Source organism: Rattus rattus, chromosome 8 (assembly GCF_011064425.1).
Source record: "Rattus rattus isolate New Zealand chromosome 8, Rrattus_CSIRO_v1, whole genome shotgun sequence".
Taxonomy (NCBI): Eukaryota; Metazoa; Chordata; class Mammalia; order Rodentia; family Muridae; genus Rattus; species Rattus rattus.
In genome coordinates this window covers 97,656,220-97,683,855 of record NC_046161.1, presented here as the reverse complement: position 1 = coordinate 97,683,855, position 27,636 = coordinate 97,656,220, and the positions used below count along the sequence as shown (strand labels likewise).

The 27,636-nt window shown below is 54.5% G+C and overlaps 1 protein-coding gene across 1 annotated transcript; it reads right to left on the bottom strand.

Annotated features, from left to right (window-relative positions):
- Positions 1 to 6,452: 6,452 nt before the first annotated feature.
- Dusp7 (dual specificity phosphatase 7) lies at positions 6,453 to 13,580 on the bottom strand. Its single transcript, XM_032910465.1, has 3 exons — positions 12,937 to 13,580; positions 11,084 to 11,518; positions 6,453 to 8,588 (listed from the first exon to the last, which is right to left on the bottom strand). Exons 1-3 carry the CDS (start codon positions 13,451 to 13,453, stop codon positions 8,281 to 8,283), a joined length of 1,260 nt encoding a protein of 419 aa, XP_032766356.1. The 5' UTR covers positions 13,454 to 13,580; the 3' UTR covers positions 6,453 to 8,280.
- Positions 13,581 to 27,636: the final 14,056 nt, after the last annotated feature.

Sequence of the window (27,636 nt, the reverse complement as noted above, 5' to 3'; positions counted from 1 at the left end):
GCCTCCCCAACCATCAAGCATCAAGCTTCAGGCTGTGCCTGACCCCAGCTAATGAACCCCTCCCCCAGCCCCAACTAGGCTTTGGCTCAGCTCTCCACTTCTTTCCCTGGAGGAATGTAGCTAATTAACCGAGAGGGTTTAATTAATCAATTAGTGTGGCTTCCAGACCCCTCCACTTAGCTGGGGCAATGGCAGATCTTTTTGAACAAGAGTGACCAGAACCTTCTCTGGCTGGATTCTAGCCAAGGGTAGAGGAGCAATCAGGGTGGGGGAAAGGGAGGGGAGGAGCACCGTGGGGGTGCTCAGTGCCACACTTTTCTATCACTTCAAGCCTGGACAGGCAGGATATCGGGTCACCTGACCATACGAAGGCATTTGGGGGCAACCCCTCTGAGGACCTAGGCAATAATACCTCCTGGGTACGGTTCACACAGACAGACACTCAGAGCTCATCGTGTTCCCCAGGTGGCCTAGGGGATGACCAGCTGAGCCTGGCCCAGGGTTGATACTGCACAGGGGCCCATGGAAACCAGAAGGGACATCAGACCCCACCTTGGAGAATGAGCTTAGGGAAGGGCTTCCAAGAGGTGGGGCTGTTGGAGATGGGCTCAGAGAAAAGCCAGATAAGAGGTAGCTAGCGGTTTGAAAGGGACAGTGGGTGATTCTACATTCCGGAAAGAGAAAGCCACATACACGACAAGGACTGGAGGCAGGATGCTCAGAAGGTTCCGGCTCACTGGAAAATGCCACCTCCTCTGGGGAGCCTTCCAGGGTGTCTCCTGTTAGAGCCAGGCGTCTACCTTTTCGCTCTTCCAGGTTATGTGCTGTGGTAGGTGATAGTGCTGGCCCCACACTTCCCAGCTCCCCTCACTGTTGCTAACTGTTCCCTTCCCAGTAACCTCCAGGAGCACTGGCGGGGCCTCAGTGTTCTGCTTCAGCTGCTTCTGGTGATCGTTATGGCTTTGGAGAGGAATGAAGACCATAAGTCCCTTTAGGAGCCTGTGAGATGGGTCAGTGTGTTTGCTGCCAAGCCTGAAAACTGGAGTTCTATCCGCAGGACCCACGTGACGAACAGAGAGAAGTGACTCCTGAAGGTTGCCCTCTGACCTCCACAAGCATGCCCAAGTACACAGATGACCACACAAACAAATTAGGCACCCCCCTCCCAAAAAAAAAGACCTCAAATACTGAAGGTCCCTGTCATCCACCAGCCCAAACCTACCTAGTGTAGCATCTTCCTGTCCATGGCTATACTGCTTTATCTCGGCTTTCTCATCTGCCCATCAAGGCTAGCCCAGCCCTTCCCTCTGAAGGCTGCAGGGAGGATTAAATGAGTTTATCATCTTAAGCCTGCAGGACATCCAGACCTAGAGCGAGGGCCAAGCTGAGTGCGTTATTATTGACATCACTCTTGCTGCAGTTAGAACTGTGGAGGAGCCCACGAGTCAGCACAGCCCTCAGGCAGGGCCACCTGGGAGGGGCAGTGCAGGCTAGCCAGGGGCTTGGGCCAAGGAGGGGTGCTTAGTTAGGTCTCTAGCTTCTGCCAGGGACAGCTGACTTTTGGCTTTCTCGAGTCAGCAACAATAGGCCAACAGGAAAGTCGAACAGCCCTGTTCCTTTCCCTTTGGAAGCCAAGTCAAAAAAACAGAACACAGGTGTTTGCCCCAGAAATGCAGCTTCTGGGCACGATGCCCAAGGGAGAGAATCACAGATGTACAGAAATCACACTCAGACTCTGGAAGGGCAGACGTTGGATTAGCAGAACTTCTAGCGACCAAGGGGATCGGTTATCATTCAGCTGTCCCCACTTCCCCGCCTTGCAGGGACAGGGTAGAGAAGCGTAGAGTTCTGGCTCTAGGGGTCTGGGCTAGGTGTGGGCAAGGCTTTGCTCCTGTGCTCGACCCTTGCACGGCACACAGCGTTGCCAACTCCCAGCTCTTCGGAAAGGAAGAGAGTCAAGAGAGTCTTGGTTAGGGGGACTGGAGGGGGCTCGCAGAGATGCTGGGCTAAGGGTGGGTAGGTTGGGAAGCTTGTGTGTGTGTGTGTGTGTGTGTGTGTGTGTGTGTGTGTGTGTGTGTGTGTGTGTGTGGCGGATAGGAAAGGAAATGAGCAGATCTAAAGACAGGAGTGGAAGGGAGTGGCTGGGATTAAAGCCTTCCCTAGTGGCCACATGGGAATAGCTAGAATCCATGCTTGAATGGTTCCCAGACCAGAGCAGTTAGTGGGACTGAGACCTGAGGGTAAGTACCCTCTGCTAAGAACACTCTGACTTCCCCTGGACCTGGGGGAGCAAGTGAAGGAGGGTGTCCCCTGGAAAGACAGGAGGGACAGGAAGACAGAGAAGCTACTGAGGAGGGCAAAAGGGCTAGCCTGGTTTCACCTCATCCTTTCAGTCCTTGGGCCCTCCATGGAACTTCAGCACTGGCCCTCTTAAGGTACTGGCTCCGGGGCTCTTGGGTACTGAGGCCAAGCTGTCCAGTCCTTGGGATAAGGTTGGGGGTCTGCGTTTGAGGGCCAGGTCTCCCCAGATCATTGTCATCAAGACTGTATGAGGGGGTTGGGGATTTAGCTCAGTGGTAGAGCACTTGCCTAGCAAGCGCAAGGCCCTGGGTTCGGTCCCCAGCTCTGGAAAAAAAAAAAAAAAAAAAAGACTGTATGAGGGTCGTCTACCCAATGAATTAGCAGTGGCTGTCCCCTGAAAGGTGCCCTTCAGCAAGGGTGGGGAGGTCCTAGCAGATGACCATCACTATGGATCACATCCCTAAGACTGAGCAGAGCCATCATGGCTGTGCTTTTCTTGCCTGGGAGGTAGCAGAAGAAGGAAGAACCTTAAGGATGCTGCCTCTCCTGGAAGCCCAGTGTAGAGTATGGAAAAGGTCGGCACAGGCTCCCCCCAGAAGATATGAGTAGGGACTGAGACCCACACAAACTCTGGCTAAGTGCCATTGTGCGCATGCGTGTGCACATGTGCATATTCATGTGTGTTCATGTGTTTGCAGACAGATGTGGGCAGACTAAACGTTTTTTGCAATTGCTTTTCCACCTTTTTTTTTTTTTTTTTTTTTTTCTGAGACAGACTCTCTTACTGAACATCTGAGCACACACTGATTCAGCTGTCTGGCTGGCCAGCAAGCTTGAGGGACCGTCATATCTCTGCCTTCCTAGCTGAGGATAACAGTTGCACACTGCGGTGACTGGTATTTATATGGATGCTGGACATCGGAATCCAAGGCCTCGTGACTAAACCCTCTTGTCTTCCTAGTTACTAGAATCATCTCCTAAGGCTTGGACCCATGAGACTGGCAGTCAGGATTCAGGCTCTGGATACAGAGCCAGACAAGTTGGCACCTTTTGCTCACATGTGACATCCGCTTCCCATAGGGCCAAGTCTTGTTGGTAGAGAAGCTATGTCCTCTCGCTGTCTGCTCCTGAGCCATATGGTCCAGCCCTTCTGACCCACCCTGAATGACTGTGTAGTCCCCTTAACGTCCCTTGGCCATTTGTTCTTCAGGCTACTTGCCATCAGTGACTAGACCATCTCACCATGACAATTCCATCCAGGGAGCCTTGAACTGCAAGTCCCTTAGGGACCTTTGCCCCCTTAAGAGGTTTCCTGGCCTTTGGGCCCCATGTGGAAAGGAACTACTCCTACTGGTTTGCCTGCAGGCCACCAGGGGAGAGAACATGTGGCCCTGGAAATGCCCATGGAGCCCAGAAGCCCTGCTGCAGATAGTGTCCCCACAGAAGCCCCAAGGGAGCCTGACAGGGACTCATGTGGCTCAGTCAAGAGACAATGAGGGCAAGGCCCTGGAGAGCTTTTAAATGCTGGGATTTAATGTCCAGGTCTGGGAAGGGCTGATGTCACTCAGGGCATTAAAGGATGGGAGGAAGCAACAGTCAAAGAGACAGGCTCTCCTTCATCTCAGTAGGACTTGCTTGGACCTGTTCAGCCTGTGAAATGAGGAGGCCTCATGTGCACACGTGAGTGTGTGTGTCCGGCCTCTCACAGGGCCCGAGGGAGGAATGTTGCCAGACTGATGGCAGAGGCAGGGCTTTGAGAGAAGACAGGCAGCGGGGTGAGGACTGACTTGCTCTGCAGTACCCCTTGCCCCACTGTGGGGGTACCTGACATCAGACAGGACCCATCCAGGAGGCTTCTGGGGTAGGAGAGTCCTAGGCCTTGGTGGTGCGTAGGACAAGCGTAGAGCAAAGTGTCAAGAGCTAGAAACTAGTGCTTCACTTACCAGGATGTCCAGAGGTTCGTGCTAAGACTCCTACACAGAGCATGCAGCTTGCTTGGTGCAAGTGCTGGTGGCCGTAGTGAGCCACTCAGTTTCGATGGGAAGTAACGGTGGCATGGGGAGGTTCCGTCACAGCCTGCCACCACCCCCCTGCTCACCCCATTCAGGAGGGAGGCATTTTCAATTACTTAATTTTCATTAAGTTCTCAATCTAAGGGTGGCAGGTAGTTAGAGCCGGCCCTATCGTACAGGCTGTCTTTCCCAACCCAGGCTCAGGTCAAGACCATTAGGGAAAATATTCATCTTTTATGAGGTCTCCCTGTCACAGCCACCCCACCCCCCTCGCCCACCCCCTCCTGCCAAGATGACTAGTTCATAGTGCTTCAAGTCCTTCTTGGTGTCCAGCCTTAGTCACTCTTGCTGTTGCAATCTGATTCATTTATCAGAAGACAAGTTGAGGGCCCATTATCCTACCACCCAGGCTGACATCACAGAACTTTCCCCAGGGCATGTTCCCATTCCTGGGGCTGCCCAGGCAGCACAGGAAATGGCTGGTGCATGAATGTGCCGTGAGTAAGTGCTGGGATCCTTCTCCCCTGAGAATGCTAAAGAGTGGCAAAGTGGAACTTGGGTTCCTGGGGGAAAGAGTCTGAGAAGACAGAAACAGGGACCTTGCATGGCTGAGAGAGGGTCAGGAGAGCGAGTGACAGGGTAGAACAGCCCGAGTGTAAGTGCTCACCCGAAATTCAGGGGGCCCAGCTGAAGATGGGCTTGAAATGTTCAGAGCCCACCGATGGGGATTGGCTGTGACAGGGTAGAGAGGCAGTGTGTGAGTGCACAAGGTTGGAGTTTAGGATCTAGAGCTGCATGGCCCAGCCTAAGGTTTCAGACCAGGGAACCAGGGGCCCAGCCACTCAGCCATAATCTGGACCACTGCCCCCACCCCTCACCGGCCCCCAAGCCTTAGTGAACATCCTGTGAGGGCAGAGTTTCCAAAGAATGAGGGTAGCGTGGGTCCGAGACAGACCACTGTGCTTAAGATTTCATGGTTGGGAAGGATGGGGTTGGCCCCCTTCATGCACACTCAAGCCCTCAGTCCTCAGCTTGAGGAGTCTGCTCAGGAAGTCACTGTGCTCCCACCCCCACGATGTCCTTGGGCACACTGGCACTGCCAGGCACTTACACGGCCTGTTAAGGGCCCAGCCCCCAGCCAGGCGCCCGCGGGCTTCCCTAGCCTCAGGCAAGGGCACTGAGAGGGAACAAAGGGGCAGTCTCTGCCTTCTCAGACACCCACCCCCTGCCTGCCCCTGGCACAGAAGGACCAGGGCCCTGAGGAACCCTGACAGCAAAAGTAGCAACCTCCCCTTTGCCAACATTGCGAGAACCCCACTTCACTGGCCCTTAGCCTGCAGGGATCTGAGGTCCTTTACTCGGGAGTCCTGAGCACTGAATTCAGGGCGCCAGTCCCAGCAGTCGAGCCGCTGATGGATGGCAGAGCCTGGCCCCTCTGTCCTAAGCCACACTGTGAGGATGGCGACTGTTGTGTGCTCTGCAGCTGGGGGACAAGCAAGGAGACAGGGTCAGAGGAGAGTCAGGATGACAGAGAACCGAGTCCTGGGACAGGTGGGGTCTGTCTACCCTCCTTGTACTTGTGCCCAGCCGATGCAGGCAGAGGCAAAGGGGTAAGGCATGCTGAAACACTCCACCAGGGGGGCTGCTGTCCACGGTGGCCCCTGCTCACCAGAGTCGCTTTCTCCTTCCCAGCTGCAGCCTGTTAGAGTGGGAGCCCCAGGGGAGGCCTGAGCACACAGCTCCACCTGTCCCCAGCATGCCCAAGCTCTCACCAGAAAACCAGGTGCTCACCATGCCAGACCGAGAAGAGATCAGTGCCTTGGTGAGCTGGGTCCTACTTTGTATTTTCCGAAACAGGGTTTCTCTGGGTAGCCCTGGCTGTCCTGGAACCAGATCTGTAGACCAGGCTGGCCTCAAATGCAGAGATCCGTCTCCTCTGCCTGAATGCTAGGATTAGGGGTATTTGTCCCCACTGCCCGGCTTGGATTTACTTTCATCCAAAAGCCCTTGCTGCTACCTCCTATATTTGAGCACCTCCTGGCCTGGCCCACTCTAGGCAAGATGAGGCCCCACTCTCACAAAACAGGTGACACTGCTCCTGCCTCGCCTTCCAGGTCCTTAGTGAACAGCAGGACTCCATTTAAAGAAAAAATAATATTTATTTGCAATATAAACAAAGTCCCATGCTGGCTCGGGACCTATATATATATGTGTGTATGTGTGTGTGTTTGTGTGGACGTATGTATGTATGTAGGGTCACAAACTTTCCTTCATAAGATCTTAAAGCAAAACTGGCCACCTCTGATATACTGTCATTTACACTCTGATCTGATACACCTTTCTGGATTTTCTTTTTAAAAATGAGAGAGAGAGAGAGAGAGAGAGAGAGAGAGAGAGAGAGAGAGAGAGAGAGAGAGAGAACACGAGAACATACCATGTACAGAGTAGAAGTTTTTTTTGTCAATTTCTCAACTGTGGCAAGATGCAAGATTTTAAACTGCTTCCCTAAAGAATCCCTGAAAACCACCCCTGTGAGGTAAGATATGGTGGTGTGGAGTTTCTGTGGCCTCAGTCACTGCCCACTGGGGGTGCAGGTCCCCCTCAGCACTTCTTGGTCCTCATGGTGCCTGGTGAGAACCAAGGCTTGAGAAGCAATGAAACCAAAGGAGCATTATGGAGCCCGTGGCTTTGTGCTATGGATACTGGGGTGGGTGGTGGCTTCACACTCCCACTGGCCAGTCCTTGCCCCACCTGCTCCGGCTCTTGGTGCCGCACGCAATAGGTGTAAGTTGCCTGCATGGAAAAGGCCTGGGCAACACAGGCCAGGGCAGGTGTGCACCTGGACAAGGGGGCTGGGAGTGGACCTAGACGGAATCTACAGCAGAGATGAGGGGCTGGGAAGTGCTTTACTCAGGTACTGGGGGCCTCTATTCCCAGTTAAGAGACAGAGATGAGGACAGAAGTGGTGGGTAATTTATAAAAGGGCCAGGGCCCAGCCCTCTGAGGAGCTGAGCCCAGATGGCTGATGCTACTGCTTGGCACTCCCCTGCAGCACCACCTCCAGTAGGACTTGGCAGAGAGGTCTGCAGGACTCTCAGAAGGTTGGCAGGAGAGCAGACAACACAAAGACCACCGGTGCCCACCAGGCACAGCTCACAGCAACTGGCTCGTGCAAATGCGGCACTGAGCTGGCAGGGCCACGGGTAGGCGATGGTGTAACCAGGGTCCTTATGCCTGGAAAGCTACGACTCACCCTTCAAGAATGGCCTGCTGGGAAAACAGACTTCACTTCGCACACGTGCAAAATGCACTCGGTCGAGAACACGGGGTTTGCCTTTTCCACGGAAAACAAAATACACCGATGGTTTTCTTTTTGAAACGAGAAAAGAAACTGAGAACACATCTCTATCTCACTCTCTCTCTCTAAGGGGGTGAAATATTGGTTTATACAATCCGTTGTTGCATTTAGCCTGAAAAATAACACTTTTTGTTAAAAAAAAAAAAAAAAGAAAGAAAGAAAGAAAGGAAGGAAAAGAAAAACCAAGGAGAGCCTGAACACTGCTCCAGGGAGCTCGGATTTACCTGCTAAAAGTAGCAAACTCAGGTTTGTGGATATGTCTTTAAAAATTGCCAGATTGGCTGGGCCATCAGCAGAATGGATGTCCTGGGGCAGAGACAAGGCCCCGCTGGCCCCCAAGCCACAAGTCTGCAAGCTGAGGCCAACGCTCACTTCGGCAACATGTCTGGAAAGCTGAGGCCATCTGGCAAGTGCTATCACAGGCGGCCTTGCTGTGGGTCCTGCACAGGATGGCATGGGAGCTCAGCCACTGCTCAGCCTGGTTCTCCGGACACAGGTGACATCTGTGGGTTCTTCAGGCCAGAAGGGGCAGCAGGCTAGGGCCCCCCCACCAGGCCCTGTGGAGGGCTGGGAGACCCTGGTGCTGCGCCTATCCGCGCGCATCAGGCCTCACGTGGACTCGAGCGTGTTGATCGGGAACAGGTTATGGTTGGTGGGTGTGGAGAAGTAGAGCTGTTCACTGGGTGCGTGGTTGTCGCACGGGCTGCTGAGGCCCAGCGTCCGCTCAAAGTCCAGCAGCTGCCCCATGAAGTTGAAGTTGGGTGAGATGTTAGACTTTTTCCTCTTAACGAAGTCGTAGGCATCGTTGAGGGACAGGTTCATCTTCTGCATCAGGTAGGCTACGGTAACTGTCACTGAACGGCTGATGCCTGCTAAGCAGTGCACCAAGACACCGCACTTCTTGGAGCGGGCTTCATCTGAAACGTAAGGACATGGGTCAGAGTAGAGCCATCTCCGAGAAATCCCCAAGGCAGGTGGGCAGACGGGTCACACAGAAGGGCAGAGGCACAGGCAGATGCTTTAAGGGCCTGATAAGCCCAGTGTGGATGGACACTGGAGGACAATACCATGCTACAACTGAGCCCCTGACTATGCAGCCCAATTTAGAGAGACAGGGTTTCTTTGGGTAGCCATAGCTGTCCCAGAACTCACTTTGTAGACCAGGCTGGCCTTGAACTCAGAGATCCACCTGCCTCTGCCTCCTGGACTGCTGGGATGAAAGGTGTCCCTACCACTGTCCAGGTATTGTCAGTGCTTTTGTAGGGACCTGAGGCAAGGGGGTTCACCAAGCACAAATTACTGTCACCCCTGGGATCGCTTCTAGTCCCACATGGCCACAAGTGGTACACAGGGTGTCACCCACATCCTCCTGATGACACCACAGTCAGTCAGCCCATCAAGTCAAAGTGCAAACAGATGCAGAAATGAAGTGACAAGGGCACACAGGGGGTCCCTCCGCACCTGCTCCCGGGGGTTTCTACCATATCCTGGGATGGGGGCTTGGGGCAGGAGCCTGTGGAAAGAAGTGGACAGCCAGGTCCAGCATGGCTATGTACTGTACTCAGTCCCTAGGTCTTAACTCCAGCTCCTGAAGACCCAGGGATAAGGATAACATCTGCCCCAGTCAGTCCCTTTCCTCCCCGTACCCTTCCAGGCTCCTCCAGGGCCAGCAAGGGCACTTCTACCCGAGACATAGCATGAACTCTGTAAATACTGACTGAGCTGCTGAACAGGGTCACCAGGTCTTCTGCCCTAGACCCCACAGCAGAAGCGTCTGTCTGTACCACAGCTGCTAGGGACATGAGCTAACAAGAGACAGCCCCAGGCTCCCTACGGTCCCTGCCCCAAGCCTCCTGGGAGGCAGGCACATAGCTGACAACTGATGCTTTCCTGTAGGATGCACTCACCAGTTATTCTCTATTCTCTGGCCTGGCCAAACTTCCTCTCTTCGTCTCTGTTCATCTAGGGGACCTACTCCTAAGCAAACAGTAGCTAGCACTGGCAGGCTGGCCCATGGCACCGGTCCTAGGGCAGGACAGGTGGCAGACGTGACTCTGTAAGGAGTCGAGTGGTCTGACTTTGAAGTTTGGGGATGGGGTGAGGGGAAAGCCCTCAGAGTGACACAGCAGGGTCACTCCCAGATGACCCACACTAAAACTTTTTCTTAGAGCTTTGAGAGTGTGGCTCAGTCCTGCTTCAGGGAGTCCTGACTGCGGGTTGGGGGGCCGATTTACTAATTATATCTGGGAACCTTCCCTTCCACCTCTGCATCCTGTTCTCCTTGTTTCTCACCAGAGGAGAGCTTTTAAGGCTAAAACCACCCACAGGCCAGGCTTTAGTCCCGAGCAACCTGGGGTCCTCCTCTCTGTACCTTCCCTTTTTGTGGGAGCCCAAATGCTGAGGCAGCACCTCCAGAGAGCTTGGCTCTGTCCCCTGGGGCAGGGCTGGAAGCTCTGGGCAGCCCCTCCCCCAGACCTCAGCTTCCTTCCTTCCTCTCAGCCCGGGCACCTAGTTTTGGTTCCCAGTAAGCGGATGAGGCCGGGGAAGCCTCCCACTTCCTGTTGTTAAAGTTAGCCCAGCCCGGCTGACACTAAACGCCCTCAGCTGGACACAGTGGTCATCAATCTGGAAAACACTGCCTAGGTCCTCCCTCACCCTGACACTGGAGGCTGAGTAGAAACAGAAGCACCAGGCTCAGACAGCACAAGGTTTATGTTTATCCTGAGCCTGTGTCCTTTCCTGGCTGCCCGGTTAAGACCTGAGGCCAGAAGAGATGACCTCCAGGCCAGCTGGCCAAGGAGGAAGCAGGAGGAGGAGCCTGAGTCAGCTGAGGTTGGGGACAGAGCCCTTCCTCAGGCTGCCTCTACCTTCTCCATGTAGGCATCTGGATCCCAATAGAGACACTTGAGGGCATCCCATGTCCAAAGCACCATGGCACTTTAGGGTCAATCTGGTTCCCTGGGCTACCTTCTAGCCCTTTCAGAAGCATAATAAAGCCAAAAGAGGCATCGTGACAGCCCCATACTGCAGAGACACATGTGCCGAGGCGTGAGGTAGAACAAGTGAGACCCGTAGGAGTCTGTGAGCTGTGATGTTTCAGCTTGCTGTGCTGGAAACTACAGCAAAGCCAGAAAAACACAGGTTGGACCAGAGAGTCCAATAGGTACTGAGAGCTGGGGGAGTCCAGGGATTCAGGGGGCTGCTCAGGTCCTAACAGGCAGAGGGGCCTGAGGGACTCCGTGAGTCACTGCAAGCACGGGTACACCCACGGGCACACGCCAGCACATGCAGAACACACACAGGTCTTGACAGGCCCAGAGGTACCCAGTTGGGCAGGGGCGACACCCAGCGTCCCTCACACACCTTGCCTCGCCCGCCCACCCACCCACTCTGCCCAGACAAAGTCACCTACCAATGAAGCTGATGGCCTCGGGGAAGAACTGAGAGAGGTTCTGGCTCCAGTGGTCAGAGATGGGGATTTGCTTGTAGGTGAACTCACCACCGTGCTCAAAGGCATTGGGCAGGTTGGGTGTGACATTGAGGATATATTTGATGCCGTACTTGCCAAGTACATCCAGGTTGGTAGAGTCCTTGGCACAGCCGAGGTAGAGGTAGGGTAGGATCTGGACCGGAAAGGCTGGCTGGCTGGACGGCACAGGGCTGCCATCCGACTCAGTGGCACTGCTGGGCAGCTCCCGGTCTGACTCTCCATCTGAGCAGTCAGAGCTGATGCGCAGGCCCCCCAAGCCCAGCACAGAGGTGGGCGGCGAGCCACTCGGGGAGGACGAGCTGTCCACATTAGTCTCACAATGCTCTGAGTATTCCGTCTGGAACTTGTTGAAACCACCTGTGGCCAGGGCAAGATTGGGGGAGGGGAGGGGGGGGTCTGGTGAGTCCAAATGGGTCACAAAAAACTATTAATGGCCAGGACTCCCCATGTCAAAGGCCACACACAACACGTCCATGTCAAAGGGCAATGCGACCAAGCCAAATGCATCACACACGTACCCAACTCATAGGTTCTGGCCATCTGTGCTATCGCCACTTCACAGATGAGGAAACTGAGGCCTAAGCTTTAAACAGCCCGTTCCCTAACCGTTAAAAGTACACTGGCCCTATCACTTGATATAGATCACCTGAGGACAGGTACCAGCTCATTTCTCTCCCATAGCTCCCACATATAACCTACACACCTGAGTGCTCAGTAGTGGCTAATGGGCAAAGAAAGGCCAACAATCCCATCTCAGGCCAGCACCTGTAGGTCAGCAAACCCCTATTCCAAAGAGGAACCAGAACACATATGGGCCAGTCAGAGGCAGAGCTCAAGCAACCACACTCGGGGAGGGTGGTGTGAAGTCCTTTTCCCCAGCAAGAGGGGAAATGGGTACTAGCTATCCACTTTTCTCTGGAGCCCTTCCTCAGCACAAGCACCCTCGCACACTGCGTGTGACCCAAAGAGAGGGGCCATGGGGGCTATACAAGGACAGGAGAGACACGGAGCACCATGCAGCTAGACATGGCCCTGCGGCACCCGAGGGTGCCGCAGGACTCCCCTCCCCTCCCTGCCTGTCTGCTGCCAGCAAGAGGCCATTTTGGAATGTTAATTGGAAACACCGGCTGCAGCCAATAGCTCCCCCCACCCCCAGCCGACAGGCTGCCTGCCTCCCCCTTCTATAAACTCAGGGGCAGCGAACTGAGGACCACTCCCCACCCCCCAACACACCCACACACCTGGGCCACTGCCCACATCCTGCCAAAGTGCCTCCAAGAAGCCGCGATCCTGATTGATAGGGGTCATACTGGGATCCCTGAGAAACCGACATAAACGGGCCCCATGCACAGGAGGGTGGGTGATACTGTGAAAGGTGCCTTCCCGATCCTAGCTTCCTAATGACACAAATTCCAGGCTAGCCTGTGGGCCCTGCTCCTTTCTGGGCTCCAGCAGCGATCTCTCCCCTCCTCCAAGCTCAGCTGGAGCCTGTGCGCTGTTGTCTACCCATCAACAGAGAAAAAAAAATAATAAATAGGAAAGGAAAAGTTTGTTTCAGCCACTGAATGGTGCTGAGAAAAAGGACACAGATTGGGTTCCCCGTGCCTGGTTAAATCCACACCTTAGGGGATGGCTCCCAGAAGGGCGGATTCGGACCAGGGGCGACGTGGCGCCCGGCCTGGCCAAGCGAATGGAAAGGAAACAGCCTGCAGCGAGGGCGCCAGGGAGCAGCGGCGCAGCCCCAATGCCGTCTGGGGTCTAGGTTCTGCCCTTACCTTGGAGGTAGTAGGCCTGGCAGCCGTCGTCTCGCAGCTTCTGCAGGAGCAGGCCGAGAACCGAGGCGGGGGCGCCGGGCTCGGGCTGCCACTCAGCCGTGGCCTCGTCGTAAAGCAGCACGGTGGCCGCCTTGCAGCGCGTGGCGAAGCGCTCCTTGTCGGCATGGTTGGGAATGATGGAGCGGATGGGCAGGTTGCCTTTGCGCAGGCGGCGCAGCATGAGACCCGGGATGGCCAGGTTGATGGCCGTCTCAATGTGCGACGATTCGAAGAGCTCGTGCGGCCGGCAATCCAGCAGCAGCAGGGACGCGCCACCGCGCGCCTCCAGCTCCTCCTGCAGCCACTCGGCGCTCTTGCAGGGCATGGCCCCCGCTCCTGTCGTCGCTCCAGCTCCGATGCCTGCGCCGGACCCAGATCCCGCACCGGGCTCCGACCCCGCCCGGGTGCCCCCAGCCGCCGCCGCCCCCGAAGTCGACATGTGCGCCCGCACTGGGGGCCCGCGGAGCTGGTTTTTCATGGGGATCCCGGGGCCGGGGCCGGGGCCGGGCAACCCAGCCCTGGGACGGCGCCCCGGCCGCGCTGGCCCCAGCCGCGTCTCCGGGCGCCCGCCTCCCGCCGAGCCGCGCGCCCGCCGTCCCTGGCCTCCCAGCCTCCGGCCTCAGTCCGCCCGCCCGGCCCTCCCGCGTGCCGCGGCCTGACAGTCCCAATTAAACCGCGGCTCCGGCGGCCGCGCGCCCGGGCGTCCTCCGGGAGGCGGGGCCGTGAGGCCGGCGTCTGGGCTTAAAGGCACCGCGCCTCCGCAGCCCCTCCCCCGCAAGCAGCGCGGGAGCGCCCTCGGCCGGTTCTTGCGGTCCCGCCTAGCCGGGACCTGGCTACCACCTACCCAGGGGCGAGCCAAGGCGGCCTCGCAGATCCCCTCTGGCCGAGCGCCTAGAACTGTGCCCTGCAGCAAGGCTGCACTGGAACCCCACCTAACATTTAGAGAAGCAGAATTTCTTCAGGATTGGGTAGGGGGTGCGGTCACCCAGAGCCCATCTTCCCTCCTCTTGCCTGTTATCCTCATTCATCCTCTGATCGCGTTCATTCAACAAATGGAAACTGAATTCCTACTATGTGTTGTGCTCTGTATTAAGCGGTCTTAGTTTCAGATGACCGCCTCATCCCCCCGATGACCATAGGTTCCAGACCTGAGTTGGAGGGTCTGCTGCGGGAATCATCACCTAGGTGGCTTGGGGGATGGTTCAAGGACCGCTCTCGCATACCGCAGGCAGAACTGGAGGAATTTGAAAGGACCATCCCTGGGTAAGGGAACGCGAGCTCTTTAAGAAAGCTTTTACAAGTACGGTGGTGACTAGCGCGGAGTGAAGCGCCACGTGACTTTCCCATTGGGGCGGGTAGGAGGGAGGGAGCGCTCCATAATCAGCTTTCCTTCACCTACCTCTCTCTCTCCATGCACCAATCAACTTTCACGGTAGGCGGGCACGCGCTCGGCAGACAGTCAATCGCCGCCGAAGGAGGCTGCGGGAAAAGGAGGCGGGGCCCGCGGCGGGTCCACCCAGCTGGTAGTGGGCGGGGTCTCGTCCTGCGTGGTGTTCGGGCTCTGGCGGGTGGGGCGAAGGAGGTAAAGGGATCTGCAGGTAGGGCTCAAACAAAGCGGCTGGGACTCGGGCGGCGAGCGCGCGTAGCGTTTTTGACCATACCAAGGCGGTCTTTCCTTGGAGGGAGTTGTACCTCTTAACAGGCAGGGTGGCCCAACTTAAAGCTTAGTTCCTCACTCTGTCCCGGGCTAGTCATCTCTGAGCCATCTTGACCCCAACCGGGGATTGCGGTGTCAGTGTTGCCTGGGCTGCAGTTTCAGTCCCCGTCTCCCACTTAAGGTTTTGTTTTTTTGTTTTTTTGTTTTTTTCCCAGCCGCAGGAGCCCTCTTCTACATTCACTCTTAGAAAGGTCACAGTAGGGCAGCCAGGGCGGGGTTGTAGAGGTAAAGAACTGACCCTTTTGTGAGTACTGTACTGGACACTGCTTATTGACAACTTTCAGAGTCCCAAGTGCTAAGTCCCAATCTGTCCTGCTACTTGGTGATGTGTGGTATATCCTGAGTACTGTTCTTCGGTCTTGGTCTCAGTTTTGCCAAGAGCTAAATACAGACGAGCAGTGGTGACAGGGTTTTTCTGTGTCCTCTTGGCTGTCCTGGAATTCTCTCTGTAACCCAGGCTGACCATGAACTCAGAGATGGCCTGGTGCCTCTGCCTCTCAAATGTTAGGATTAAAGGTGTGCACCACAACCTCTTAACTTCTTGTCTTCTTTTATTTTTTTTTAAAAATATTTAAGTGTTTTCTCTATTTGTATGTCCATGTATCATAGAGGCCAGAAGAGAGTGAAGGATCCCACAAAACTAGAATTACAGATGGTTGTGAGGCACTGCATGGTGCTGGGAATCAAACCCAGAGACCTTTCTCTTTAGGAGAAAGATGGGCGTGGGGCCTCTCCTCAGATGATTTCATGGTTTACTAACATGTCGTTAGGGAGACACTGCCAGAGGGGCAGGCCAGAGTCTCCTGCTGTCCTCAGGTAAGGCTGGGGTCCCATTGTGGGAACGCATGCTTGCTTTTGAGGGTCTCGGAATGGGAGGTGGGGGCAAATAGCTAGGTTCTACCCAGTGACAGCTCCATTGAAAAAAGACACCTTTTGGGTGCACCCATAGTTCTACACCATGTCCTAAAGAAAGGTTAGAGGGCCTGCCATTCTTTGTTAGCTGTGATGTTTCACTGGTTGGCCTTTATCTCCCTCTGGAGTCTCTCAAAGGGACACGCACCTGCAGGATGGTGGGAACTGGAAATGGTCCTGTGTGGGGTTGAGGTGTACTCAGTAAGAATGGGAAAAGCATCAGAGTTTGGATGGGGGAGACCGTATGGGGAGGGGCTGACAGTGAGACAAAGGGCTGGGACAAAGAACAGCAAAAACAAGCCTGTGAGATGCTTGCAGGATCAGGGTCTCCATCACCCACCCAGGCAGAGGAAAGTCCCAAAACCTTGGTTCTGAGTGAACACCCAGTACCTGTGTGCCTCCCTCAAAGATACTGGGAGAAGGACCTTGAAAGAGATATTTGTTTCACTGGGAACCTGGCACCCCATTCTCTTTAGTCCCTCCTGCATCTCATAGAAGTGCCTAGCTTACCAAGCTGTCCCTGAGGGAAAGGAAGAAGAGACTACGGCTTCCCTCGCAGGTCTGTACCCCTGGGATTAGCAGACCCCAGAAGGTGGTATGCAAGTGGGTTTACTTTAGCTCTTTGCAGGCAGAGCCTGTTCCACACTTCCAGGCCTTTGCAGCATTGTGCCAAGAGTTCTTGAGGAGATTGCAACAAACACATCTGCTCCCCCCAGATAGGAACCCCACGACAGACCAAAGTATGGATACCACAAAAATCCAACTTGGTGAACCAGTAAGTTTTATTGGGGTTACTTACAGGAGCAGAAGTGACTCACAGACAGATGTCTCACCAAAGCCCACTCCAGCAAGGGTGACAGTTCACAAAAGCTGGGAACCTGGAGCTCACTGTGCAGCCTACAGGCAACTCAACGGGTTGGAGAGTGTCCTTTCCAAGTGACTCAGTTGTTCTAAACCTCTTTCAGGTAGCTCAGCTGGTTTCTGCTGCTTCTGGGCAGCTGTTCTGGTCTCAAAATAATCCTCTGGTCTTTCTAGAGGGACTCTCAGCTTTTATTGCTTATTCTGACAGGGAGGGGCCTAGTGAATCTGGTCAGTGTCAGGGACTTCCTAAAGCTATTTTGAGTTGTTTACCTTCCTGTTTAAGTAGCTTCCCTGCAGGATGGAGTGGTTCAATCTCAGAGGAAACTGTTACACAACCATCCATCGACTACCCCTAGCCTTTGTCTACTCTCTGATCTCAGCTTAGGTGTCCCTGTCCAGAAGCTTCCTTTGATCCTCCAGTCCAGATTAGCTGCTGTGAGCTTCCAGGACCCTTGTTCCCATCCGGTCTGCATTCCATCACAGCTACCGGGCAATACCCCTACAGACTTCTTCAGTCTGGATGCCCAGTGGCATCTATGGTCCTCCACTCCCTGTCCCTGTCTCATCCCTAATTCCCTGAAAGCCACAAGACACGTTTGAGGCTGCCTTCCCTGTTTGTGCACATTCAACCCAGAATGACACGGAGGGGGAAGTGGGGGACAAGCCTGGCCATGATGTGTGTGCACATTCAACACAGAATGGGGGGGGGGGCAAGCCTGGTCATGATATGTGGGGCATTTCCTGCCTTTTGTTGTCTTCTAGCAGGAACTGCAGATCCCCAAAAACAGATATGAACTGGTGTGTACCCCCAAACCCCCACTCCTCGTGTGGCTTGGCGACCCCGCTGCTGTGTCAGTTTAAAGCATCCTCTGATCCTTGAGGATTTCTTCAAGATGGGCCATCATGTTTTAAGTGACATGGCCTGTAGAGGAGTCCTTTCTTGTCCTCCAAAGAAGCTAGACATAATTAGGTTGAATTCCTACTTAGATACGCTTTCTCCTTTCTGCAAACCCTCCATCTTTGTTTCCTGTTGTGTTTGTTTTTTGAGATAAGATCTCTCTTTCATAGTCTGGGTTGTAGCTGAGACTGGCTTCAAATTAACAATCCCCATTTCAGCCCCTTGACTGCTGGGCCTACTGGTGTATTCTGTGATTCCAGTCAAGAGGGCTTCTGAGCAGTCCTGGCTGCTGTCACCTGTGAGAGATGAGCAGGGTTAGGGTAGTGAGGAACAGTGCAGTCAACGATTCCTGCTGATGTTGGCTCAGCCACCCTGTGCCCAGTGATGCTCCCCATGCCACCACCGGAAACTCGCTCACTTTGCTTGCCCTCTAGCCTTGGCAGTTTGCTCAGCCCTTGGTGGGTCACTCACTTGGGGAGATGAGGTCCAGACAACTAGGTCAGGGGTGATCTGTGAAAGACTAGTCCTGAACTAGTCTCTTGCCACACAGGCTCATATGTTTGCATCTGTACACGCATGTACATTCAAGAACACACAACACAGCCCCAAGACATGGATCTACCTATGATACACACACACACACACACACACATACATCTTGTAGATATGTGTCATATGCACCTAAGTGCATGTAGAGAAGAAGATAGACTGCATGCACATACATTGTCATGTTCACACACATACTCAGCATCCCTCTCTGGCATTTGCTGCTCTTGTTGGGTAGAGCAGACAGGCCAGCCAAAGGATATGTCCCACCAACCCAGTGGGAACCATACTCTTACCCCTACTCACCAGACTCACTGTCTCCTATTGGCTAGTTCTAGGGTCTCAGTGGGAGCCACATCTGCCCAGATGTGTGGGCAGGTGAGAATGCAGAGCCTTGGGGAACAAATACCCAGGCAAGAGATAGGGCCATGTCCAGGTCAGAGCACATGACATGATGGCCCTGGGAAATCGGTGGGAATCTGATCCCCAAGGCTGCCTTGAGCAAGCAAAGAGGGGAGAGGAAAAAGCCAGTCTTTGGCTAGCCTTCCACCTGCTCCTTCTCAAACACCTTTGGAGAGCCTGCTCTGTGCCAGGAAAGATACAAGACAGAGGAGTGGGCATTCGGATAAGGTCAGATGAATTTAAGTCCTCCTTACTCAGGGGGACAGGGCAGAACCTCTCTACATGGAGTCCCCATCTCCAGAGCCTAGTCTGAGAATGAAAAATAGGAAGCAGGAATCCACATGGGGCAGTCATCCATGTTTTATTCCAGACAGACATTACTAGTCAACTGCAGCACTTCTTGCTAAGCCAGACCCTGGCTTCACATTCTTTACAGCAAACGTTACCAGGCCAAATAATTGTGATAGGATAAAGGATTGTGGCCAGTCCTGGTGACAGATGTCTGTAGTCTCCAGCTATCCAGGAGTTCTGAGGTGGGAGGCTCACAAGACCTAACTAGACTATGGAGTGAACTGATGGCTAGCTTGGGTAACTTAGTGAGAACTTGGCTCAAAAAAAGTAGTGTCTGGTGAAGTGGCTCATCGGATACAGCCACTTGACGCTGAGGTTGGATGAGTTGGATCCCTGGGACTTATATGATAGAAGTGGAGAACCAATCCCCACAGTTGTTCTCTGACTCCATACTCAGGCCTTGGTACTCAGGCCTTCTTTATGGTGGACTCTTAATTCATAGCCATAGCAGCTCTGGCATCCCTGCACCACCTCATCTATGTCTTCCTGACCCTCCTACTCCCTGTTCCAGACTCAGAGCTTCTGTCCCCACCCTCTGAACTCATCCCACCTTCTTCCCAGGTACTGCGGAAGTAACTTACCAACCCCCGCACAATAATCGGGCACTTTGCCGTTGAGCTACATCTCTGGACCATTTTATTTCTGAGAAAGGCTATCTACCACTTTGTACCTATGGCTGGCCTTGAACTCTCAAGCCTCACTTAAGTCGTATCCCCTTTGCTGTAATTACACGTCCATTCCACGATGCCCATCACATCTCTAGTTCCCGAGGGGCCTAGCACGGTCAGTTTTTCTGCCTGGTCACCGTAGAATTTGTTCAAAGATCTAAATTCCCTGTATAGGGTCCTTTACCCATTTAAAGACAGTTGGTCCCACTGGGTCTGGTCCCTTTCATCCCTAGAGTCCTGCCAGCCAGTGTCAAGCCAGGCGTCCCAGTGGCCACTCCAAGTTCTTGGTATCCCTGAGAAGATAGGGACTGTCAGGCTGGTCAGCCCCAGGTAGGTGAGACCCACGCTGCCCTCTTTCCATGGCCTCTCATGCTTTCACCTTCCCGGCCCTGTGATTGCCCCACATTCCTCAATGAGGTGAGTGGAGCAGGGCTCTGACCGTTCTACAGATGGGAAAGCTGAGGCACAAGAAGGGAAGTGTCTTGCCCACTGGCTTGGCTCTGGTCCCAGCAAGTTACTCATATACCCACAGGGCCTGGGGTGAGTCATGGTGGCCCAGGTGATGGGAAGGAAACATATAAACATGAACAAGTGGGAAGGGCAGGCTAGGGAGAGGGTGGAGGACCGCCTGGGGCTCCCAGTATGAGTTCCCACACACCGGCCCCCTTGGGCTTACTGGCCAGGTGCACATCTGACTGTGTCTAACATATTCCCTCTTGGCCTCCCATCTGGGCTCTGTGTCAGCTATGGGAATGCTGCCAGCTTTGTTGGCAGATGAAGAAACTGAGGCCCATGGTCACAAGTCAAGCCGTGGCCAAGGCCTGGGTCCGACTAAAATCCAGAACTCCTCTTCCTTTGCCAGGTGTTCTCATCTGGTTCCAGGGTCCTCTGCTCTCCCCTCAACACCCCAGGTCAGAGGACGAGTACAGTGGGGATAGACTGGGAGTGGGAGGCAGCCCCATAGAGAGGCCACAGGGTGTTTTCTACTTCTGTAGCAAACATGGGTAATGTACCCAGTACCTGAAGACCATTGGACTCAGTTATTACACCACAGCCCAGGCTCCTGACCTCTCCAGTGGGTCCCTCCAGTCTCTATCCAGACTTCCTGTCTCCAGCCCTACAGCTATGATATACATTGCCCCCAGCATGTCTAAGAATGAGTGAACTGGTCCTGCCCTTGGTCCCTGCCTCAGCTAGCCTCAGCTGCCCCTGTATAGTCTATCCTACCGCCCCCACCCCCACTACTTGTGGCCAGTCTAGCCCTGACTCTCTGTACTTTCCTTCAGGGCCTCAGCTGTCCACCACATTCCCTTTGGCTAGACTCTGACAAGGTCTACCCAGCTTCCTCTCAGACACCTTTGCTGGTTCTTTCTTGGGTGTATGGGTGTTGGAGGGTAAGGTATCAATCCCTCTGCTAGGATTTATCTTCCAGGTTTTTCCTTTGACTACCTTCTTTTTCTTTCCCAGATTTCCTGTCCCCTTCTGGACCTGAGTAGGTACCTGCAAAGTGGCTGTGTCGGGATTAGAACCCACCCCAGCATGCGTCTACATTGTCAGCCATAAGCACATGCTCCTGTGATTTTAAATGTTTTGGGGCCTCCCCTGCCACATGGTCTAACAATAGCAGCCTCTAACTTCCATTCCCCATGTGGCCTTCAGTTCGTCCCATCTGACCTACCTGGAGTTGCTCAGTAGGAGTTTCTGGAGCTCCCTGCCATTAGCCTCTGCTCTCCCTCATGTCAGGGCCTCAAGTTCCTGTCAGAGGTCTTCCCTCCCGGGCTGGGAACAGGGTGGCATACCTTTCTTCCACAGGCTGAAACAAAACTCTAGCCTCTTTGTAGATGTCAAATCCTTAGGGTCCTGAGCCTGGTTTCCAGGCCCAATACCAGTACCCCTTAAACCTGAGAGGGGTGTGGAGGGTTTTTGACTCAGCCAGATGCCCCATCTTTGGACACTGAAGTCATCCTTAGAGAGCCAGGGGAATCCGGTAGGCGGCTGAAAACTTTCTTGGGCCTCAGAGGTAGGCTGGGCAGAGAGGGAAAGAGGCCACTGTCTTGAAATATCTCCCTTTTCGAAAGTCTAAGCACTCTGTCCTTCCTTCCTCTCTGACAGTTCCGGGCTAGAGGCAGCACTCCCATGAGCCCATCCTGGGCATCTTTGGGGAGCAGGGTATTTGGCTGCAGGCAACTGCTCACCACGTCATTCTCGGCCTCTGGCATCAAGAGCTAGGTGGCCTGGCCCCAGGTTGGTGATACCAGGAAATAGATTGGGGGGTAGGAGGATGGCTTTTTATGGCTACCTTGCCCAGGGGTTACGGATGGGCTGGGGCCTCCCCCGATAAACCCTCTCACTCATTTGTAAAAAGTAGTGATGGAGTTAGAGGTCCCCTGGATCTATCTTTCCAAACTCACCCTGGTGTTTGAACTAGGGAAGCAGGAGTGAAAAGGTTCCTGACTATCAAGCCAGTCCCGCCTCCCTCTGAGGCAGGGAGGGTGGAACAGGCCAGGAATTCCCAGGGCACCTGGCCTGGGCTGGCGGATGTGCCAGGGGCCTGGGCTGGGCTTGTCTTGGGTGGGCAGGTCTCTCTGTAGCTGCTAGGCCTAATTGCCTCATTAGCATCTGCCTGTCGCCCGGGCCTGTCTGTACCTCTCCCTACCAGCCTACGCAGCCCTGTTTTTCAGGAATCCCTCCTATGAGGCATTGATGGTGGCAATGACAGTGACCATGATGCTGCTAGGGAAATGGCCTGGGAACCACCCGGCCTGGCCCAGACGTGGGTGCTGGCTTGAGGTCCCTGTCCTAGGTGTCACACCTAGTAGTACATCTCATACAAGCTGGGCTGTCCTATCTGACCTGGCTGTACCCAGTCCTACTCCTGGTACATCAGCAAGTGTCCCAAGGAAGGCCCCTCGACCTCATGAAACATGCAATAAAGATTGTTGGCAGGGCAGAGATTCAGTGAGCTCTGATTGTTCTCTAATGTGAGGAGAGGATGGGCTGGAGGCGAGCTTTGCTGGGAGCTGCCTCGTCTTTCTCCTGGCATCTAGCTATTACAGCTCATGAAGCATCTGTCATGGAGTCTCAGAAGACGGCATGAGCCAGGCATAGTAGCACTTACCTTTAATCCCAGCTCTCTGGAGACAGGGGCAGGTGATCTCTAATCTCCATGAGTTCAAGACCAGCCTGGTATATATGCTGGGTTCTAGGACAGTCAGAGCTACATAGTGAGATCCTGTCTCCTTAAAAAAACCAAAAATGAAGAGGAAGAGGAGGAGGGGGAGGAGGAGGAGAAGGGAGAGGGGGAGGAAGAGCGGGAGAGCAAAAACAAAACAAACAACAACAAAACTAGCTCGGACCCCCCATCTCCAGGCAGCTTGACATTCTGCCTGGACCCTAGGGCAGGGGAAAGGGCCCTGCGGTGCTATAGGCATTCAGCAGAGATTCTGAAACAGCAGCCGGCCCAGGAACACTGTCTCACTGCAGGACGTCAGGGCAAAAAGTGGCTGATTCCTCAGACAGGGCCCAGGCTCTGCCCAGATGTGGGACTCCCAGGCAGCTCCCAGGAGCCACACAAAGACCTGGAGAGCTGAAAAGACACGAGTGTGCTGTCAATCAGATGGCTCCAAGTGGGGCCTTCCATCTTTCCTCTGCCCAGCTAACTCCCAGAGGGAAGAGGGAAGCCTGGCAGGTCTTTAGTGGGAAATAGTGGAGAAGCCCTCTGTGGCCAAGGGGGCTGGCTGAGCAGACTCTGTTCTCTTCTCTATATATGTAGCAGTGTCTTGGCCTGGTCAAAACGCGCTGGGTAAGATCAAGTGCAGACACCTGCCAGGCCCTCGATGTGACTTTCAAGACAGAGTAGGGGTGAAACGGAGTGAGGTGGAAGCTGTGAGGCCTAAGCTAAGGTAGCTGGTTCCAGCCCGAAGCCATCATTGCCTCTCCCCAACCTGTTTCTCTCTCTGTAAAGCGGGTTGGCTGTAAGATGCATGCAGACCCTCCACGAGACAGAAACGGTAAATACGTGTGTGAAAGTCCAGCCCTGCCTGCTTCTCCTTCTTATGTGTCTTGTGTTTAGTCAGGGCAGACTAGTGGAGGACCCTGGTGGGGAGGCCTTCTGGAACAGAGATCCAGGAAGGGTGAGGGGCACTTGTGCCAGCATGTAGGTACGGTGGGCTCTGGGCAGAGGCTGGCCCCAGCTGGGTGGGAAACAGAGACAAAGGAACTCCTTTGAACCTTGAACCAGTGGCACCCCATCCCCAGGCTGATATTGCCGTGGGGTGGCAGTGCGGACACTCCCAACACCCTGGGCCTGCCTGTGCAGGTCTCACTCCATGGGAAAGGCCCTGCCTGCCTGCCGGCCTGGGCTTCAGCACCGATGCTGTCCTGTCCCACCCACTAGCCTGTTCTCCCACGAGGAAGGAAGATTAGGTGGAGAGTCATCAGGGCCCTGGCCTGACTCCTTCATCGTCCTTCCTTGACCATAGACGTCCCCTACCCCCCATGGGCTCCTGCTCCCTTCTTAAGCTGTCACCACCATCGAGTGTCCAGCTTTCCTAAGAGCCAGAAGAAAATTACTGTTCAGATCCACAGGAGTCTTTCTTATTAGGGGCCACTGACCGTCTAGTATTTTCCAGAATGGATTCCACACAACTCTAGGCTCACTATGTATACCTCTACACAAAAGGCCATGCTGTCACACATCTGGAAACAACTCCACTGTATAGGTATGAGTTGAAGACTCTGACAAGTCCTGCAGGGAGGGTGTCAGCCATACACACTCACCCTGGTATCTCCCAAACTCTGGTGATCAGAGTGATCAGTATCAGGTTTTTGTCCGTCAGTCAGTCAGTCAGTCAGTCTGCCTGCCTATCTATCATCTGTGTCTGTCTGTCTATCCTGTCTGTCTATCTATGCATGCGTAAGCTCCAATGGAATGGGCTTTCAGGACAATGTGGCCTTATGTTCCACACGGCACTGATTTATTCCCTGGACTTTCCCACTTTTCAGACCGGAAGCTGAAGGTCATCAAGCCAGTGGCTCAGAAGCCTCAAAATCTGCCCTCAGCGACACTGGGCTTTGCCTTTTACACAATCCAGTTAGCCATTAGGACCAGGGCTCCTAACCCAGCTGCTGAGGAGGCTGAGGTACTTACTGAGGAGGAGGCTGGGTTATTTAAAGGGAGAGGACAGGAAGAGCCGAGATGGCTTGGCTATACCTCCTTCCTTAGCACGGCGGACTCTTGGTCCTAGACAGTTCTCTGTGGTCTCTGTCAGCTTAGAGCTCCACGGGGCCAGACAGAGATGCTGTGGGGTGAACATGGGGAGGCTGAGTCTCTCCGAATGCAGGCTGTGGACAGAGCACTCTCCCCAAGCCCAGGCCAGAGTTGGGTTACGAGCCCTGAGGGTCTCTTAATGAGTTCCACATGGAGTGGATGGCTGAGAGGAAATGGGAAGGGGTTGGGGAGGGGGAGAAGGGCCTGGGAAGGGATTGGAAACATGTGGCAGTGGAGGAAGCCAAGGCAAGCTCAGTCCCCAGAAGCTCTACCGCACCCCAGATTGGCAGGCAGGCTCCCAGGCCCCTGCAGGAGGCCTCAGGCCAGTGATCCGATGGGGGTGGTGCAGGAGGCCCCTAGGAGGCTGCTCTTCTCTCAGATAGAAAAAGCCAAAATCCTGGCTCTGCTTGTCTAGGTCCTGGACCTCAGGGGTTTGGTGGGTATAGAACCTGGCAGGCAGGAGAGGGTGGGGATAGAAGCTTCCTCCCTCACTTCCAGTGACTAGTGACAGAGCTGTCTTCTCAAGTTCTGTCCTTCCACCAGGCCTGGTGGTTTGAGGAGCTAATCACCAGTCTGAACCCCAACTTGGCATTCACGACGAGTACATGGAAAGGCCTGGCACCTGGATTGGCCTGATGGTTAGAAACCCCACTGGGAAGAGGCCATGTTGGTCTGTGTTGGGTGGTGGAGTTCATTAAAAGATGTGTGAGATTTGGGCAGTGGTCTTTGAGGCATGGCGACATACAATGGAACCCCTCCTAGGAATACCGGCCAAGCCCCAGTTGAGCCCAGGTTGGCTAGCATGGGGGCAGGGGGAGCACCAATAATACAGGCCTGCCTCTTGGGTTCCTATCTACTTCCTGGGTCTTATTTCACTGCAGAGAAACCCAGCTCTCAGAACTGTGAGTTGTCTCAGCAGCCGATGAGGCTATTTCTACTGTCGCTCTGTGAGGGCAGAGGCTCGGAGGTGAGGTCCTGCATTCCTGGCTGCAGGAATCCTGGGGCTGAACAGTGACGATTTATGATATATGGTATACTGTGCGGGATGAAAACGAGGGCCCACTTGGCCTCTCTGGGGCTGAGCAGGAGTGGTGTGAGCCGTCTTACAGGCTTTCTATTATCCGCACTTTGCTTGACCCTTTGGCAGCTTGAGTGCTGTGCAGCCAGGGGCAGGCGTGGGAGAAAGGTTGGAAAGGCCTTGGCTAGTTGCTGGGTTTTTTTGTTTTTTGTTTTTGCTTTTTTTTTCGATCTGTAGGACGGCAACAGGTTCATGCTCTTGGGGACGTTGGTGGTCCCCTCAGGTGGCATTCCTGCCGGAGACTTCTATTCCCACTTCATCTCCTTCAGACCAAAGGCACTGGCTCTCAACAGGAGACCAGCCACCTCTCACAGGGCTGTGAACATCCTCGTGGGAGCTCATGACTGGCCTTGCTCTAGGTGCATCCCAGCCCACACTCCAGGGGCAGTGTCAGAAGAGAGGTCAGTCTCCCAGCTCCTGCCAGAGTTCATAGCAGCCATGTTTACCGGGACAGAACATACCTTGTTTCCAGAGAGCAGACATAGGTTCGGGCGCATATGAGCTGCCGTGTGGAGGGGTAGGAGTGCTCACACATTGCTTCCGGCTCTGGAGTTCAGAGGCTTCTGAGGGACACACTCTGCAGCTGTCATGGGAACAAGATGCTGGATCCTGAGCAGGGCTGGCAAGGGGTCACCATGTGCAAGCCTTGAGTGCACGATCCCATCCCAGCCCTGAGCATGAGGGCATGGCCTTGGCTGGCGTCAGAGTCTGAGAGGCTCATGGTGGATGTGGGCTGGGTGAGTGCAGCAAGTTCTTGAACAGCAGGGTTGTTCTAGACAGATCTGTCAGATCCCAGGCCAAGCCAAGCCTGGCGGAAGGCAGAGAGCTGTGATGGGCAAGGACATCTAGAATCAAGGGTACCCACCATCCACGGGGGCTAGACCTTGAGATCAAGGGAACACAAAGGCCTGGGCGCTTAGGGAAGTCTAACTCACCAATGCCTGTCTAGAAGGTAGAGATGATAAGGCACTGGTGTGGTGCCTTTGTGACACTGACCTGTAGGCCCAACCTCTGCCACAGGGCACCCACCAAACAGACCAAAGCGCCCCTTCCAGGAGCACACGCTGCGCCTGAAAGAGAGAAGCTGAGGCTGAGAACGGGAAGCGGTAGGAAGGCGGCTTCTTTCCTTCCTCCCGGTGAACAGACTTCTCCAGGCAGCGGAGTGGGAGGGGCGAGGAAACTACCCCTGTGCTTCTGGTCCCCCTCAAATGGTCACACGCCAGTTTAGGCTGGAGCCATCAAGTGCCTATCTTGAGCAAATCATTAGAAAGATGAGGTCAGTGACGGAGCTGGGATGAGGGTGATGGTGACTCACCGTGTCCTCGCTTGCTCAGCGGGCTGGGTTTCCGGGATTCTGGGTAATCACAAACATCCACCCCAAGCCTGCCTACCCCTCCCTGTGGCAGAGGAGGTGGCTGCTCTGGAGTTTTTACCTCCTCACACTCCCAACTTCCTTCTGTCCCCAGAGATGCTGGTGGCAGGAGAAGAACACTAGGAAATGAAGGCCACTTACAACGGGAGCCAGAGAGACCCTGGAACCAAGTCCCCTCTCCCCACTGACACGAAGAGCCAAGTGCCGGGAAAGGGACCTGGCTATAAGGTGAAAGACAGTCCTATGTTGTCCACATTCACCGAGGGTTTTACAGAGGCCAGGAAATAAGGGAGGACTTTTCAAGACCAAAGAGCCAGGCCACGCGCAATGTATGAGGAACATCTCACCTGTGCGGTGCGCTCCCCTGCCCCATATGCCCACGACTAGGAAGAAATCCTGAGCCAAGGCAAAGTTGTCAGATGACAGAGATCCCAGGACAGAAGGCAGGAAACCAGGATGGAGTTCCAATGGAGACTGCAAAAATGGCCAGAGGCCTTTGGGGGTCCTTGGAACCCGCCTGTTAGATGTCCCTGGGGGTGGTACGCAAAGATGAGAGGCAGGTGGGTGTGCCCTGTGTGCCAGCTAGT

Excerpts from the sequence above, each read along its gene's own strand:
- Dusp7 (XM_032910465.1), bottom strand. The coding sequence starts at position 13,453 with ATGAAAAACCAGCTCCGCGGGCCCCCAGTGCGGGCGCACATGTCGACT. Across the intron at positions 11,519-12,936 it reads CCAGGCCTACTACCTCCAAG|GTGGTTTCAACAAGTTCCAG; the intron begins GTAAGGGCAGAA and ends CCCTGGCCACAG. Across the intron at positions 8,589-11,083 it reads CGAGGCCATCAGCTTCATTG|ATGAAGCCCGCTCCAAGAAG; the intron begins GTAGGTGACTTT and ends CTTACGTTTCAG.